Below are 19,228 nucleotides of genomic sequence, written 5' to 3'. Positions count from 1 at the left end.
GCTAGCGGAGTTCCAAACTGCACATCCAGTTTAACGGTGCCTGTCTTCACCAGCGATAAGTACTATCCGTGGTGAGAGAAGTTTGGTTCTAACTGGAAAACGAATGACGTTGTACCAGAGGTAAATTGTTTCCTTGTCAATAAGTTACCCTCATCTTCTCTCCACTTCGCCGCAGATGTAAACGCATTTATATAGGCCCGCACATCCGTTACACCATTGGTTTTGCTGAAGTCCAGTTTTAAAGGATTTCCGTTGACTGGCAAACCATCCAAGTACAGACATATACTTCGAATGTCACAGTTCAAGAAATTAAATGGGTTTTCTGCATAATCGCCTGATATAGCTGTAGAATTAACAAAGCCAACGACCACCTTATTAGGTCGCTGTCCTGGGAACATGTTCTCGTAGTGGAAAGAGGAGGCTCCAGAGGGTATGCTCTGGGTGCGACATTCCACTTTCATAAAAGGATACTTCGCATTCTGTGTTTTCAGGATTTCTGCGTGTCCATAAATGACTGCAGGATTCACGCGTATTTTCCTCGCTAGTATGTAAATATCTTCAATATCTACTTTAAAGGCTGGTGATGACTCCGTACTAACCAAGCAAAATTCTGGTGAACTTCGGTATAACTTGACTTTAACATCCACCTGATTCAGCATATAACGTGTCATAGAAAATAAATGGTGGAAAATAGGACCTTGCAAATCCAACGCTTTTGATGTAGCTATCAGTTTAGCCCTTTCAAACAGAACCTTGTGTGCTCCACCAGGATCTACCACAGCATAAGTACCAGCTGTGTCCATGTAAAAAAGCTGTGATTGTAGTTGAGAAGTTGCATCCTGTCCATTATTCAATATCGTCTGAATGTAGGCCCTGTAAGGATTGTAGTTGGTAGTGATGGTTGCTTTATTCTGTAACGTGACTTCAGTTGATGAAAACAGAGCCTGAAGAAACAAATTCACAGGTCCCACCTTCTCAGAAGTTAAGCTTCCGCTAGCAGTCGTTTTCACTCTCAACTTCACGTATATCTGTGATCCTTTCATATCCAAATAGTCCATTGAGTTCTGTCCACTTATTCTAAACTCGATAGGACTCACACCGTCCGATACTTGGGAAATAGGACGAATTTCCTCATAGTAGACATCTGCCACAGCAGTTTGTGTACTTGGTAAATCAAACAAAGCCAGTTCTGACACAAGACCTTCATGAAAACTTTCAGGATTAAATACAGACATGTTGTTTTTTTTTTATTTTCCCGAATATGTCCTTTTTCCTTATAGTAAACTTATTGCTCCTTTTTATCTTTTTACTCTTTCTTGTAGTGGCTTTTTTACTTTTGGTCCTCCTTTTCAATTTTTTCGCACCTCCCTTTTGACGAGAGCCATTTTTTTTTTATTTTACCAGTCTTCCCAACCCGTCTCCGTTGATGTCTTGGAGGTTTCTGAATCATATCTACCACTTCAGATGGTTTTATATTCTCCCTTTCCAACTCGCTTTTAGCCTGTTGTACCGTTTGGTCCGCGGGTGAAACTGCCTTTACAGGTAACTGCTCAGCTGATTGCCTTCTGGATGTAGAATCCACTGATATCACGTGAGGCAGTCTGGCACCTCCTGATTGGTTAAGAGATGTCTGTCCTTTACTCACTCTATCGAAAAACGAGACCCATTTTTGTGGATTTGGTACATACAGTTTAGAAGGATTCATAGTCACTGAAAAATGGATACTGTTTAAAATGAAGTGTCAAGTGTAGAGGTGATATCAAATCTAAAGGGGTTTCATTATTACTCAGTCTTATATTCACTTGCAACTCTTTAAAGTCCTTCTTTTTCACTGGTAAGTAAAACGGTGAATTGATTACATATTCCCAGGATGATTTTTTGTTTTTATCGAGTCGTCTCAATAATGGAAGTCGTTGTCCATGTACTACGCTTTCTCCACATATGTCTACGTATATGTAAAGCGCTTCATTAGCACTTGACTTCCTGACTTTTGAATTTTCAGCAACACTAAATTCGACCAACGCGACTTTCCACATACCCGATAACGTCATCCGTGAGGGTAAATTAATTCTAAATGTATGCACTTTATTATCAATGAAATAATTATCCCCTTCATCGCTTTTGATGTAAACGTATTGATCCATCATGCTCACTTCTCAGTTTCCGTTGTGTCTTTGACCTCATCTGCAGAAATCCAGCTATTAAATTTACTAGGAAATCCTTCCCACTGGACGTAATAATAGAGCTTTTTGTTTTTTCTTTTACGTTTCAGTATTTTTTCAATGAACCATAGACTGTCAACGTCTTTGTCAACTTTTAATAGTTCTGTAGTATAAAAGTTCCCCTTGATGGATTCATCATTTAGGTCCTTCAGTTTGTACATAGGAATGCCTTGTAGGAGAAACTTTTTATTTACTTTAAAAACTTCAGCAGTATATTGTTCTTGATAGGCCCTCCGAAAAGGATGTCTAGCAAAGGATATCCTAACAAGGTCACCCACTTGAAATCGATATGCTGGCTTTGCTTTTTTCCGAGATCTGGACTTTTTCAAGTACATATAGGCCCATACGTCAGCTTCATTTTCTTTAGTAATATCGTTAGGTGTTAAGTTGTTCAGACTTCTATGGGCCGTGTTGTTATAACTGTTCACAATGGCATTCAAGTCATTGATATATCTAAAGGAACGTCTATGTCTCATCATCCTATATAGAGCCGACTTTATGGTTCGTTGAACGCGTTCCACATAGTTCGCTTTGGGTGGATTTTGTGTGGTGAAACAATATATTTCTTGCTCTTTCATGAACTTCTTAAACCACTGATTCACGAATTCAGACCCTTTATCTGAGCGAATTTTCTCGGGTTTATCGTGTTTCAATATCTCTTTCATTGCCATCAAGACAGACTTTGCCGTTTTGTCTTTTAAAGGTTGCACTCGAAGCTTTTGAGAAAACACATCAATAGCGAACAAGAGAAATCGCACACCATCATTTTCTTTAGACAAATTATACATACTCAACAGATCAATATCCCGTATTTCATTTATGTGACTAACGCGAACCTGTGTGGTTTTGATTCTGTGTCTGACTTGTTTTTGAAGAGAATAGGAGTCCTGTTTCTTGAGCCATTCGTCTATAAACTTGAAACTAAATTCTCCAGGATAGTCCTTTTTCAGGATTTGAAACAGTTTAGAAGCGCCAGAATAAGATGCTGGGGATTGTGTATTGTAATAATACTTCTTTAATATATCCTCTTTCTCTGTAACATCCATGTTGAAGATTTATCTAGAAACTGTGGAGACAAAGGAGGGTTCTTGTATTCTTATAATGCACTGTTTCCTATAATATAGGTCCTAGAAAATCATTAACAGATTTCTCACATAAAGTCTAAAACCAAAAAGGGGTTTGAAAAAAGAAAAACCTCCAGGTGTAGGGGAGATAAACCATTGGTGTTCATACAACTGAGTATTGGTTAATTCTCTTCCTTTAAATGAAGGCTCCACTTATATGCCCACGCTGATCGGAGGGTTTGAAATGAAATCCCTAGTTGGACCAGACCTGAAAGCCCTTACCTGCAGTGACTATGCTCTACAATTGCAGAGTTCATGCCTGTAGTGACAATGATCCACAATTGTGGAGTTCATGCCCTTAGTGACAATGCTCCACAATTGTGGAGCTCTTGGCCTTAGTGACAATGCCCCACAATTGTGGAGCTCTTGGCCTTTGTGAAAATGCTCCACAATTGTGGAGCTCTTGGCCTTATTTTCCTACTACTTTTAATTCAATCGGGGGACGGTCAATTTTAACATAACTCAGCACGCCCGCTTAGCTCAGTAGGGAGAGTGTTGGTCTACGGATCGCGGGGTCGCGAGTTCGGTTCTCGGGCGGGGCGTATGTTCTCCGTGACGATTTGATAAAAGACATTGTGTCTGAAATCATTCGTCCTCCACCCCTGATAATTCATGTGGGGAAGTTGGCAGTTACTTGCGGAGAACAGGTTTGTACTGGTACAGAATCCAGGAACACTGGTTAGGTTAACTGCCCGCCGTTACATGACTTAAATACTGTTGAAAAACGGCGTTAAACCCAAAACAAACAAACAAATTAACATAACTCTTCGTAAACATTTCCTTCATTTTCCTTTTTACATGAAGTCACTCTTTGAAACTATTTATATGTCCCCAAATGAACGCACATGATTAACACACATTTCAATGACCGATAATTCAAATCTGATATGCATAATTATGTGAAGAGAGATAACCGCAAAAACAAATGTACATGACATGTTCCAGTTTTATAACTCCTTTACCTGTCTACTTAATTTAGTAATATTTTCATATATAATGTATGTTTACTGTAAAAGCACACATTTTTGCTGGGTCAAAATTTCGCGTATTTGATATTTTGAGTACTTCGCGAGTTGAATATTTGCGAAATTGTAAAAATAGTATCATACTTGAATTCGAATTATATTAATGGTGAATATTTACGCGATCATTAATTTTCGCGAGATGTAGGGCAGGGCTCGCGAATATAGCGAAAATTAAATCCTCTGGACGATTTTTGCTTTGTATTTTTATAGACTGGTTTAATGATGAAATACTTTGCGATTAGCGTGGGCAGGAGTTTTCTATACGATGAAAATTATATGAAAATAGCATCTATAATTTCTATCATAGATCAAAACGAAGTCTTTCAATAGCAGTTGGGATTTATGAAAGGTAATGAACAGAACAACACCTGCCAATCCCCTATTCCACAACAATGTTGAAGGGATTGCATTATTTCAAACATATTCATGATCAAAACTTGGACTTAATATCGTAGTTTGAAATCAATTTAATCCAAGGTCTTGAAATTAACATTTGAAATTAATCGAAGATGAACATTCAATGTAGATCCAGGTCCAAAATCAGCAATCAAAATTGGTAAGGTCATAGATCAAAATCCAGTGAAATCTAAAATGGCATTTTAATAACATTACATATTTTTATTTTGAAGTATTTTAATCAACATTAAAAAGACAAGGTCGTAAATCTAAGTCATAAATGTCCTGATGGCAGATCAACGTTCAAAAATGTTCAGGTCGTAGACGACATACAATATAGACACAGGTCTGCAATGTGAGGTCAACACTCAAATCATTCATGTCGTAGATCAACATTCATCCCGGTCTGCATTATCGTAGATCAATATTCCAATACGTTCAGGTCGTATATCAACAACTGGAATTGACAAGATTTCAATCTACCAGTGTTATAAACTTCTTTGGTAACGTATCAAGAATTCTCTATCGTATAACAAGCTTAGTTTATCTTAGGTTCTAAATGGTCTTCATTTGAAAATAAAAAAAATACTAAATTTTATTTCGATATTTTATTGTTAGAGGAAATACCCAGCCTTCAAATATAATATTTTAGGCAATAATAGTATGTATGCAATCATTTTGCAAATGAAATTGAATGAGTTAAAAGTATCTTCTTTTATTTCCTTAAAACAATCTAAATGACAAAGTTGTAAGCTCGATCATAATATCTTACTATCCAGTTGTAATAAAAAGCAATACATATTATTTTTGTAGAAATTATCTATCGCTGATCGTAGCAGTAATATTCGAAAAACTCAGAAAAATACACAAATATCAAAAAGTTCTGATACGATTTATCTTATAGCAATACTATAATTCATGATTGCGAGGGTCATCCAAAAAATAGCAAGAACGTGTTTAAAACTAAAAACATAATCAAAATGTTCATTCAAAATAATATTCCTATTTGCGGATTACCGACTCTAGATGATGAGACAAACCTTGAATATTTATTACTAGGCAACCATCGTTATTGTGTAGGACCTGCGCGGTCATATTTATTTTCATTTCTTTGAGATCGTAGAATTTTACACATCCTTTAGTTCTGGAAATATGTCGTAGTCTTAGGTACTCTTATTTAAGTATAGACAGAATGTGGCAAAACTTCCGACTGGTACTATAAAATAATTGATGGCCAACTTACTCGTAACATTCGTATGTACGGACCATTGACAGATTCCAATATCATGTGCTATCTCCTTGCAGGTTAATCATTTATCAGAGACCAAAATTTTATTTACTTCCCTAGCACTTTCTTTATGAGTTTCTTCAACTTGTCTCCAGCCATGGACTTTGATTGTACACCGTATCGCCCATCTTTTAAAACAAGTATTCTGTACACTGCATCTTGTGGGAGTGCATCTTTTCCACAAATACACCGAAGCGTTTCAAACATTTATACACTCGATTTCCTTTAGGAAAATGCTTTGTTATTGTAAGCGCGCTGCTACTCTACCTTGAGTCATGAGATATGATGTCATATTTTTTTCACGGGATGTCACACTTCTATTGCTAATTGGCTTAGTCAGGTATATGCAACATATGAATACACTCGATTAATAAGGAAGTGATGTATAAATTCTCGCCATCTACTGGATGCCCCTATAGTAGTTAAAACGTTATGGAAGAGTATAAATCAAAATAGTTTCAAAGTAACTATTGCTAAATATCTTACTGCCTGAGACCCATTTCAAAGCTAAGTAGCCAACTATCATTTGTTTGTTTTGGGTTTAACGTCGTTTTTCAACAGTATTTCTGTTATGTAACGGCGGGCAGTTAACCTAACCAGTGTTCTTGGATTCTGTACCAGTACAAACCTGTTCTCCGCAAGTAACTGCCAACTTCCCCACATGAATCAGAGGTGGAGGACTAATGATTTCAGACACAATGTCGTTTATCAAATAGTCACGGAGAACACACGCCTCGCCCGAGGATCGAACTCGCGACCCCGCGATCCGTAGAGCTAACTATCAAACAATTACCAAACAATTTAGTGTATTATAACATAGTAACAGAATAGCCCTTTGAACATGCTGAAGACTCTTCATTGCCAAGTGCGGTCTACGAAATGGAGTCTCTCATTGGACAGTCAGGTTCAGAGAGTTCATTTTTGCCATCTAATTTGTTATATGTATACACATATAAGGTTAGAGAACACCAATTGTTTTCCCATAAACTTCCATTAACATTATGGCATGTACGGCCTTCCATAAATCGAAAAATGTATACCCAATCACATCTGTTTTCAAAACCAATCTTAGTTCCACCAGAATCGGTCGAAAAATATATGAATAGGGGTACTTTATTTAAGTATTTTTTGTGTGAAGGAGATGACCCCCTGTTTACATCGTTGGCATGGTGGGAGAAATTCATTTGATAAAACTATTTGTAAATACACATAAAATGTAGCAAATTTTGTCAAAATGAATAATAAAATACCGTAAATGCAGTAAAAATATTCCATTTTGAAAACCTCAACACTTCTTGGGTTTGTTTACATGACTGACCAATCAGAACGGACAAACATTTTCATATTACCAGGTATACACTTACCTCAGTCCCAATAAGTTCCCTGTACTTTTTTGAATTGGTGGTCTCTGACAATATAGTTGTTATATGGGTCGTTCCATGACAAAAATGAACTCTCTGAACCTGACTGTCCAAAGAGAGAGCCTGTATTAGTGATATAAAAATAAAATTGAGACCACCAAATATTCATGAAGAACATTTTTTTACCTTTCAAAATGATTTTACTGAATAATAACTTAACATTGTATCTTATTTAAGTTTCATCACATGTCTTTTATCTATATACCCCTATATTCTCATACTGCATGGGTGCTTTGGAATTCTGGTTGTCATGTCAACACATACAAAATTTATTTGGAAAAAAATATGGTAGAATTTGATTTACTTGAGATAACTAAATTACAATATACCGGTAATAGCTTTTAGCGTCTGCGTAAACCCTCAACCCCGATAAATGGTCATTAAACGGGATGTACTTGTCTTCTATCAACTCAGAAGTATGTGATTCTGCAAACTTCATTGAGCTAAGATGCACGTGCGCCACAAGTTTAGGTACTCCAGTACTTCCAGAGGTTTGAAATAGTCCGGAAACTTCATTAGTGTCTATGTCGGGAAGTTCTATGTTTGGATGATCTTCCTCTATAAGGTCTCTGAAGTCCTTGACGTTGGAGACATCTGGATCTCTGTCGAATGCAACACCTAACAGATGTCTTAAATAGGGCATTTTCTTACTTCGAACTTTACCGTCAGCTTTATATTCGTCAAGAAGCCTCCGAAGAATGTTCCAATTAATGCTTTCTAATCCAGGATCTAGAACTAGTAGCGAACATTTCTCCAGCTTTTCCATCATTGCGATAAGGTCGTTTCCATCTTTATACGTAAACGTTATACTGACAGGGATTGCAGCAGCCATCAGTGCTCCGAATGTAACTAATCCTACCTCTTCTTTCAAAAAGAACTTAACTCTACAACTCTGTGCTGGAGCAGGGTTATCTTGTTCACGGCTTTAAATGGTCATGCAGAATGAGCAGGGCAAAAGCAATTTTACTTATTGCTAGAGCCAAGACTGTGATCGGTCATCTATTAGTGGGATTATTTAGGTGCACATAGATATGCAGTAGTTCATCAGTTTCAATTGTTGGTAAAAAGACACACATATATTAAGGCGACAGCAGGTCAGCCGTTTCAGGGTTTTGAAGCTGGATATGAATCCTCTATTTACTTGACAACATTACCTAGCTGCACATACATAATAATGATGCATATATTAGATAGAAAGACATAAATATCGTTTTATAAAATAACTAGTTTAGACATTATGTTGGAGAGTTGATTTCTATACTTTTATAATATAGATTATTGAACAATTTTCAGTTCAATGAACTATCATATGGTTTCCGCTCACCTTTGTGTCAACCTGCAGACACGAGCATTACCTGTCATCCTACTCTAGAAGATTCATGTCTTGATGAAATAAAGTGCGACTATCATTTATGTTAGAACTATATATTACATTAATGATAATAACAAGGCCCTCACAAACTGTACTTCTTTTCTCTTTCTTTAAGGTTTGTATTATGAAAATCTCATTGTGCTGATGTATTTCTTTTTTTTAATGAAGAAGTAAAGAAAATATCTATAATCCACTTTTACTTTCATAAATAAAATGTTTCAGGTAAAAGATAATGGATTGAAAACAGGGTAATGAAATAAAAAATAAATTATAACAAAATACAAAATATTGAGAGTAAATGCTCTTTCCTTGTCATTGACTATTAATTAACGTCTGTTAGTGCCAATTAAAAAAACTTGGTTTAAAACACTGTGTTTGATTTCAGATAAATTTTAAATAAAATAAATTATTACTAATGATGTTTTTATAGACCAAGTAAATCCATAATAGAAATCTCCTAGAACATTTAAAACGTTTATCTTGTATCAGTCGTCCTGCATCAACCATTGCTAACACACCTAGTGCGAAAATGCAAAACGTCTCTACATTTTACAGTTTCATGTGATACAAGGTCTGATCAGCTTCTCAAACATTTATTATTATCCCCAACTAAGTCGGAGGGATATAGTTTTGGAGTTGTCCGTCCGTGCGTCTTTCCGTATGTCAGTTCGTTCGTCCGCCCGGAGCTATATCTAGGAAGTGGTCGGGAATATTTAAAAGAAAATTTTATATACATGTTCATCACTATGAGGTAATGTGGCCCGTCAAGTTTCAGCCAGATTGCTCGGGTAAGACCAGTGTTATGTCCCTTAGAAGTTTCTAACGTTAACTATAAAGGGCACTATAAATATGCCAATTTCTGCTTCATAACATTTGAAATATTTGACCTAGAACTATGAAACTTAACTGAATTCAGATCACCATAATGTGGTTGTGCACACACAATTTCGTTCGGATTTCTTTAGTAACTTCAGAGTTATTGCCCTTTAATTGTTCAAAAATCTACATATTTTTACATAACAAACTTACCATTGGTAGAATTTCATTCAATTTCTTTCATTCTTTTCCATGAACATTAATAATAAACATGTGAAGTTGTGTACCCACACCTGGTCATCCCCTTGCCTTGGTCACACCCCTCCCCCTCCCAACCTTCCCCCAACCCAAAAAAAAATCATTCCTTATTTTAGATTTTTTAAACACTCCATGAATATTTATCAACATGCAAGTTGTACCATTATTCCGCCAACTCGCTCCTCCACCCAGTCATACCAACCACTGATCTTGCATCCCTCCCCCCAATTTGTTTTCATTTTTTGATTTTCCATCAATATTTATAATCAGCATGTGAAGTTCACCCCCGCCCCGCACCCACCCCCCTCCCCCCAAAAAAAAGAAATATATATATACATATATTTTTTCCGCACCCACCTCGCCCCCAACCATGTTCAAGATATCTTACTTGATTGTGTTTTTTAAGGACATCTGTTCTTTTAAGTTCAAATGTACATGTTAAACAGCAACACTTGCTGTCAAACTACTCAAAGACAATATTTCGTTCCGGTTACACTTCAAGCTCACATTTCAAATAACTCTATTTCATTCTAAAAGCTAAGCTTATTACAGTAAACATATTCCATTCAAAATAATTTCTTTAGTCAGGATCAACGTAACATACATTTATTATGTACACTTTAAACATTCGTTTTCTGTTAAATTGATTTTGACTAACGAAATAATTTGCTTCTTACATGTAGTCACATCCTTAACTTTTTGCCGGATATATTTTTTGCCATTCCTCACCGCAAACCCTTTCGGCGGGGGATACCAATTCATCGAATTTGCTTATTTCAATATAGGGTTTTTACAAATAATTTCATTGTTTATCTCCTGCATCAACTTATCATTCTTTATAAATAGCAGCCAAACAAAATTGAAAGATATGCTGAAAAAGAAAATTTAAATCACTCTATGCTGACATTAACCTGTTGACAACAATGTGTGAGCGCAAAGGTGATAATGTACATGTTATTATAGGAATAATCTAGTTGTCTAATTTACTCCAGTGATAAATTGAAAAAAAAATTGTTGTTGTACATCCCAACATATATATTATAGTTATTCTCGTAGTATGAGACATTCACTGGGCGGTTTATACCATGACTTCAATTCAGCAGGATCTTCACATTGGTAAGGTCAGATGATAGTTGATGAACATTGTTTGAGTTAAACCCACACACGTATACCATCCCTGACGTATCCACTGCAGTCAGTTGATCCTCCATGTAGATTGCATTGACCTTACCTTCAAAGGTCAGATTTGTCACTGTGTCTCTGCCGCAGTCAGATACATATATGGTTGTATTGTCTGGACTAACTGCCAAGTAGTAAGAAACACTAAACAGAGGTATCCTTTAGAATCTTTAACAAACAATTTAAGTACATGACCTGACATATCAAGAATCTGAACTTTTCTAGGATAATAGGATACAATGAGATTGTCATTACTGCAGACAATACCACAACAGTCTGCTTCTACATTTATATCAACTGTATTGGTCACAGTCATGGTCTCAGAAAACGTTATTAACCTGACAATTTCTTCACTTGGAAATATAACAGCAACTTTAATATCTTCAACTTTTGTGATGCCCAATGGTTTAGAGGACACATCGACTGTTTTAACTTGTGGCTTTTTTGCCTTAAGTTTCGGAACACTGCAAGGCATTTGGCTTGAAAAAATGCAACAATCAGTGTGTTCACAGACAGCGGACATAAACATTGGCCATAAGAATAACATGTATCTATGTCAGAATGAAATGTAGCAGCTATTCCTTTTGTTGACTTAGGTATATTCTCATAAGAGAAAAAGTTGGTAGTGTTTCAAGATTTTCCATAGTTAGGTCAGTTTGTGTAAGCTCAATGCAATGTTATAACAATGTACTTCATTCTTTTCTTTTACCCCACTTAATTTCTTTCCAAGATTCCCTAAACATTCATTTGCAGTTTTCATTGCAATAAATAATTGACCTAGACCTTTGACCGAGATTTTGTTTCTGTTTGAAATGTGCCCATGATATTTCCGAATAATGTATCAAGGTCAAAGTTGTCTTCATCAATGAGTCTAGATTTGCAAGGTCGGTTTCTTTTGAACGTTTTATCTTCTTTATAACATCTATTTCTGCATAATTTAGTTTCTCCTCAAATTTCTCTTTTTATCTGCCAGTTGTTCAACAAATGCCTGCCTTTCCCTCGGTTCTTCCATTTTCTTTTCAAAGCTTTCAATGCCTTCTTTCTGCTGTTTAATGTAGCTAAACACAAGTTTGTCTTTCTGATTGCTAATTTTCAACTTTTCATTGGTTTCTTGCGAAATGATATATGTCAGATTTGATTGGAGTTGCTGTTTTGTATATTCTAGGTCTTCAGACAAAGTGTCCATTTGTTCTAAAAGGTCCTTAAACTCATTACTTTGCTCCACTCCTTTAACTAGCGTTGGTAAATGTCTGACTTTATTACAGTTTTGGTGGTTATTTGTCTTGTACACGTAGCAAGCAAATTTATCACATTTTTCACTGTAAAATTTAGCTATTTTATATGGATGATCAGAGCATTTTTCAAAACAGAAATCTTGAGGCATTTTGTTTTTGTCTTGAACTTGATGATAACGATAGTGTTTCTTATGATATAAGATACACAGATCACATCTATATTCCACACAGTCCACACAGAAACCTTCCGCAGGCACATATTTTACTGAATGCTTGTCACATTCCTCACAGTACATTTCTTGTAATTCATCAGAGTCTTGTGTCTGTGACCCACTCAAGGATGACGCCATTTTTCACAATATTTTATGTTATTAAATTAAAAGCTTTTAGTATAGTATTTCCACACCGGCCTAGAGATTTCATATTGAATTAACCTAAGCTTATCACAGAGGGTTAAATAATGTAACTCATAGTCATATGATAATACAAAGTCTGATGTTCCTATCTCTTCGTTGTTGATAATAGGTTCAAATGCTTGCATTCATTTTAAATGAGCATTTCTATAAACCCTATGTCATACAAGGATGAGTACAATGGTTAAGTTATCCAGACTTTCCAGTCATTTAAAGAAAGTGTAAGATGTGTGAAAAATAGTCATAAAAGTATCACCGAAATGCAAGTGCAAATAATTTCGTGAACTATTGCCGCTGTATCGCAATAGTGTGCTGAAATATCATAAATACCGTAAATCAGTTTTTTTTTCGCACGTATCTAACTTTCGTTACATTTGCATGCCCCTAAATATCGCGAAAAAATAGATCAGCGAAAATTAAATACAAGAAATTTTTGAGTTTCTGTAACTGGATGTCCTCCTTTCAATTTGCTTGCCGGCGTCATCGTAAATAGTACACGTTGTATTATCCAGGTATCAAATCAATATCTATACCAATATCCGATAACACAATAATACCATAATTGTATTTCGGAGGATACTAAGCGTTAAACCTTTTCAATAAATCACAAATCTTTAGTGACCGAGTGAGCGAAGTTCAAATCTAAATACTTGGACTTGACTGCATGCAAACTTGAATTTATCGATAAACCGTCAGCCACTTTACCGTTTATACCAATAAATACATTCAAAGCAATTTACATGCATGATCATTTTGTAAAGTAAACATGTCTATGTTGAACTTTGTAAATGCTAAAAAATAACTGCAAATAATACGAAAACTGAGTATATCCAGGCGACTGCACATACCGGTATATAGCATCATAAATCTTAGGCGAATAGAGCAATGTCCCGTTGTCAGCAGAAGTAACACGAAAAAAAAATGGTCGGGTATAACAAATTCGCCAAAATTAGATTTGCAAAACTTATATTAATGCCAAAATCGCGAAATTTGCCATACGCGAAAAAACCTGATTTACAGTATTACAATAGTGTGCTGCAATATCATCAGTTCACAGATGTATGCTGCAATACAAGAAGTAAGTCAATTGAGTGCTACAGAATCAGCAATGTTAAAGTCATGTGCTGCAATATCATCATTTTCACAACAGTATGCTACAATATCTACAGTCTCAATTATGTACTTCTATATGACCGGAATCACATTGGTGTGCAGCTATACACAGTTTCACAAGAATGTATTGCAATTTCATCAATATAACTTAAGTGTCCCATCATATCATCCGTATCGCAATGGTATGCTACTATATACAGTTTCACAATCATTATGGTGTGCTGCAATATCAGCAGTATAACAATAGTGTACTACAATTTCAGCAATATAACAAAGGCTTGCTGCAACATTAGCTGTATACAAATGGTATGCTGTTATACGACAAGTAAATCAATGGTGTGCTGCATTATCAAGAGTATCTTAATTGTGTCCTGCTATACACAATATCACTGTAGTGTACTACAATATCATAAGTGTAATAAGAGTGTGCGGTAGTATCAGCAATATCAATAATATAACACATGGTATGCTAAATTATCAGTAGAATCACAACGTTGTGCTGCAATATCAGTAGTACCACAATGGTGTGCTGCAATATCAGCAATATATCAATAGTGTGCTGCAATATCATCAATATAACTATGGTGTCCAATCATATCATCTGTATCACAATAAGTGTGCTGTATTATTATTCAACTTTACAATATTACATACTGTATTAGATCAACTGCAAACATCTATGAAACAAACAAAGCTGATACAAAACATGACTGAGCCAATATGAGAAATACAGGGCCAATACGAGAAAAACAGGGCCAATACGAAATTCAAGCATTTTGATTGGTTCAAAAAAGAGGGCCAATACAGAGAAGTCACTTCCGTTAGATTTTTTAAATGACGCCATTATGTTTTACATCAGATTTTTATATTACATTTTTTTCACATTTTGACAAAAAATCATCTAACATGTTCATGTAATAACCAAGTATGTCTGAGCAGGATGTACGTCTTCATAGATTACAACGATACTTTCGCTTATTCGGTATTGTGTAAAATGCAAGTGTTTCCTGTCAGAAAATCTGGCAGTTGTCAAGGGAAATAATAAGAAAATACGGAAACTCAGATTAATTAAAATGATGAAACTTAATACATTTAACAGACATTTTGATAGTGTGGAATATTTATGCAATGATAAATAACGATTAAAATTCTGCAATGTGGATGAATAAATTCGCGAACAAGAGTGTCAGTTGTGAACTGCAAACAATTTCGGATAAGAATTAAACGAGGCATGGGAGTGTATAATATGTGCTTGGTTGGATGTATTATCTTGATCAACACATATGTGTACAATTTTGTGTCTCGTTGCCTGCAGCCTTAAAGGAAATGACTTTAAAAGCAGTTTTATCACAGTTCAAATGATAATGTAACTCACTAAAGGAAATATCAAAATAAGAATTCAAAAAGTAAGGTAAGTTCTAGTTACTCTTCATTGTGTCACATCAACAATACCACTCAAAGTTATTCTCAAGTACCTACATACAACTCATTCTGTTTTACCGGCTGAAATTATTGTGATGTTTAAAATAAGTCTAAACAACTTGTCAAGATTTTTCGCCTGAACACGCATAGCTGCCATAAGGTAACTCACAGAGTTCTTAATACTGTTACCGCCAACAGTTGAAAGTTGAATAATAATATCATCATTAATAAAGCGATTTCAAAATGACCAAGTTGTTTGTCCAAGGGGTGTCGTATTGGCCCGAGGCCGTATATTGGCCTAGTTATTTGTCCTCGGGCAGTCGTATTGGCCCTCGGCAACGACAACCCTTGGACAAATAACAAGGCCAATATGAAACTGCTTGATTAATAACATTATAATATTGGCTGTATACCAATGGTATGCTGTTATACCAACAGTAAAACTATGGTGTGCTGTAGTATTAACAGTATCTTAATTGTGGGCTGCTGTACACAGTATCACTATAGTGTACTGCAATATCAGAAGTGTAACAATAGTGTGTTGCAGTATCATCAGTTGTACAGCAATATCAATAATATTACACTGGCATGCTAAATTATCAGTAATATCGCAACGTTGTGCTGCAATATCAGTAGTATCACAATGGTGTTCTGTAGTAATAAGAAGTCTCATAACTGTTTGCTGTAGGGTCAGCAGTATCACAGTGGAGTGCTGCAATATTGAAGCATCAAAAGTATCACAATGGTGTGCGGCAGTATTACAGTAATAAAATAGTGTTCTGCAGTATCATAGCGGTGTGCTGCAATATAAGAAGTACCAAAATGGCTTCTTGTAGAATCAGAAGTATCATATGGAAATGTTGCAGTAGTAATTGCAGTGGTATGCTGCAATATCAGAAGTTTCATTATGGTATGCCACAGTATCAAAGGTATCAAAAGTGTGTGCTGCACTTGTGGCATTATCACAATAATGTGCTGCAGTGTAAGCAGTATCACAGTGGTGATGCAGTATTAGTAGTATCATAATGGTTTGCTGCAGTATTTCTTTAGTGCGCTATCATATCATCAGTATCACAATGGTGTGCTGCAGTATCAGCAGTATAACAATGGTATACTGCAATATCAGCAGTATAAAAATGATGTAATGCAATATCAGCAGCATAATAATATAGTGCTGCAAAATCAGCAGTGTAACAATAATGTGATGCAATATCAGAAGTTTAACAATGGAGTGCTGCAAAATCATTAGTATCACAATATCACCTGTGTACCAATGCTATGCTGTGAAACCAACAGTTAACCTATTGTGTGCCGCAGTAGCAGCGCTACCACAATTATTTGCTGCTATACACAATATCACTATAGTGAGCTGCAATATTAGAAGTATTACAATGTGTGTTGCAGTATCAGCAGTTGTGCAGCAATATCAGCAGTATAACAGTTGTATGCATGCTGCAATATCATAAGTATCACAATCGAAATTATGTTCTGCAATATCAGCAGTATCACAATGGTGTGCTGCAGTATCACCAAAGTCACAGTGGTGTGCAGCAATATCAGAAGTATCACAGCGGTGTGCTGCAATATCGAAAGTATCTTAAATAAAAAGTGCTGCAGTATTAGCAGTATCACGATTGATTTCTGCAGTATCGGCAATATCACAATGGCGGGCTGCAATGTTAGATTTATCACAATGTATGCTGCAATATTTTGGTAAAAAAGCAGTAGCACGTTATGGTGCTGCAATATCACCGTGGTAGGATGCAATATAAGCAATCATTTAATAGTCCTATTCTCTAATATCAGTAGAACTGCAATAGACAACAAGTCTCAATAGTCATATGTAATGTACAGAGGAAGACACATAATTTAGCTGAACATTTGCCCCTTTTCTGGATCATTAGATCAGCTACACAGACAATGTGTTTATCTTGATATGAAAAGTCATGTGGTTCCTATGCAATAAAAATGTTGATTGTATATAGATTCTCTAAGTAATTTTGTTGCACTAAAAGTTGTTGTTTAAGCTAGAATGGAATCAATTGTTTTGTTAATATTAAACTTGATGAAATACATTTGTAAAGCATACCATGAAATATATACATAAAATTCATTTTGTAATCTAGTAAACACTTCTTGACTTTTAGTTCAATATTCTTAACTGATAAAGCAATAATTTATCATTTATTTAAGTGCATGTAAGAGATAATATTAGCGAATGTCGTTTAAAGTCTTTCTACTCCAGATAAAGTAACAGGCGTATATATTATCTTTATGAGATTACTCATAAATAAATATATGTTCTCTTTCAAGCTTTTTAAAATTTAGTTAAGATTGTTTAATGAATAGATTTATATCTTATTGCATTACTGAATATTGATAAAGATATGTATTTTATTAACAAACTGTTTTTCTAATTGTGAAAAAAACAAAAACAAACAACAACAACAACAAAACCATCACACAGTTTAATGTAATAATACTACTGTACTACTACTACAGATATTGCCAAAATAGTTAGACGTTGTCTTAACTCAGTGGGGGACATATTGTTCTTGCCATGTCCGTCCGTCCGTAACACTTAATTTCCGATCAATAACTGGAGACCCCTTTTTCCTAGAACCTTCATACTTTATAGGGTGGCAGTGCTTATAGGGTAGACGACCCCTATTGTTTTTGGGGTCACTCATCAAAGGCCAAGTATACAGGGGCCCGAACATGGAAAACCACTTCCGATCAAGAATTTAAAGAACCCCATTGACCCAGAATGTTGAAACTGTCACTTCCAGTTAATCACACATGCAGTACTATCTTAAGGCAATCAGTTTTCAAAGAAAGATTACCCATGATCAATAGATGACTTTATTTGTTTTTCAAGATCATATTGCTCCTAAGACTGAAATTTCATACCCATTCAGTTACTATGAGCCATATATACAAAATTGTACATGTTTCATAATTATTCTGTACACTGGATGTTTTAACTTTTATAGGCATAAATATCAAAAACATATATTGGGGAAAAATGAAATATAATTCGTTTAGTGTTGAATTCTATATATGTCTTGTAATACAAAACGCAAAATCAAAAATAGATGGAAGTTATTGATACCAATTCTCTTATATTTCTTTACATAATCTAACCTTTGCTCCGTACATGTTAACTTGATGTAAAAGTAACAACGTGGATGTCAAAGAATAACTTTTTTACTCAAAAACTTCAAAACAGCATTTCTTAGATATTGTGTCAATTTTCTATCCATACATCTATGTTGTCATCTGGAAGAGAAGGCTGCTTTTTGTTATTTAAGCTCCATAGCCAAAGTACAAGACTTTGAATCGAGAGTGGTGTATTTTCTCATTGACAATTTGACAAAAGATACAGTTTAACGTGATTATTGTCCAAATCTGAATCATGCGGTGACGTTGTCAGTTACCTGTAGAGAACAAGTCATAACTGACACAGAATTCAGGTTGCAGGTTAGCTCAATTGACCACTGTTTCAGAAATAAGTACAATTAAAAATAACGTTAGACTATGTTAAAGGATAACTAAGGTAGAGACACTTTAACTGAACTTTTTCATTATTTAAGGTAAAAGATTGACTGATATTATATGGTAACAGTTACAAGTCTATGCATGATAATGTATTTGTGTACATGTTGTCAAGATGAAATGTTAATGTCTCAATGTATAAGTGTTTTCTCACAAGAATGTGAAGAAATTAAATCGATATATAGTAGTATTATGTATTACGTAGTAAGCTACCATACGTAGCTGAAACTGCTGAAATAACTGCGAGTTAAAGTGTAATGCAAAAACAATTTTTGTATTGCTACCGTTCAATTACAGATTTTTATTTAAAATAACTGAGTTATTGTAATGTTTCTTAACTGAGAAAAGTGGTATCCATATAATCTGTCCCAATATCACCAACAACATTC

The 19,228-nt window shown here is 35.2% G+C and overlaps 2 protein-coding genes across 2 annotated transcripts; both read right to left on the bottom strand.

The window, feature by feature from the left end:
- Positions 1 to 62: 62 nt before the first annotated feature.
- Positions 63 to 1,235, bottom strand: LOC128549309 (uncharacterized protein F54H12.2-like). Its single transcript, XM_053525889.1, has one exon. It carries the CDS (start codon positions 1,233 to 1,235, stop codon positions 63 to 65), a length of 1,173 nt encoding a protein of 390 aa, XP_053381864.1.
- A 10,803-nt stretch (positions 1,236 to 12,038) lies between these two features.
- LOC128549308 (transcription intermediary factor 1-alpha-like) lies at positions 12,039 to 12,686 on the bottom strand. Its single transcript, XM_053525888.1, has one exon. It carries the CDS (start codon positions 12,684 to 12,686, stop codon positions 12,039 to 12,041), a length of 648 nt encoding a protein of 215 aa, XP_053381863.1.
- Positions 12,687 to 19,228: the final 6,542 nt, after the last annotated feature.

Source organism: Mercenaria mercenaria, chromosome 16 (genome assembly GCF_021730395.1).
Source record: "Mercenaria mercenaria strain notata chromosome 16, MADL_Memer_1, whole genome shotgun sequence".
NCBI lineage: Eukaryota > Metazoa > Mollusca > Bivalvia > Venerida > Veneridae > Mercenaria > Mercenaria mercenaria.
This window is presented reverse-complemented; position numbering and strand designations above follow the sequence as displayed.

What these genes read in the sequence shown, in the direction of transcription:
- LOC128549309 (XM_053525889.1), bottom strand. Translation starts at nt 1,235, where the DNA reads ATGTCTGTATTTAATCCTGAAAGTTTTCATGAAGGTCTTGTGTCAGAA.
- LOC128549308 (XM_053525888.1), bottom strand. Translation starts at nt 12,686, where the DNA reads ATGGCGTCATCCTTGAGTGGGTCACAGACACAAGACTCTGATGAATTA.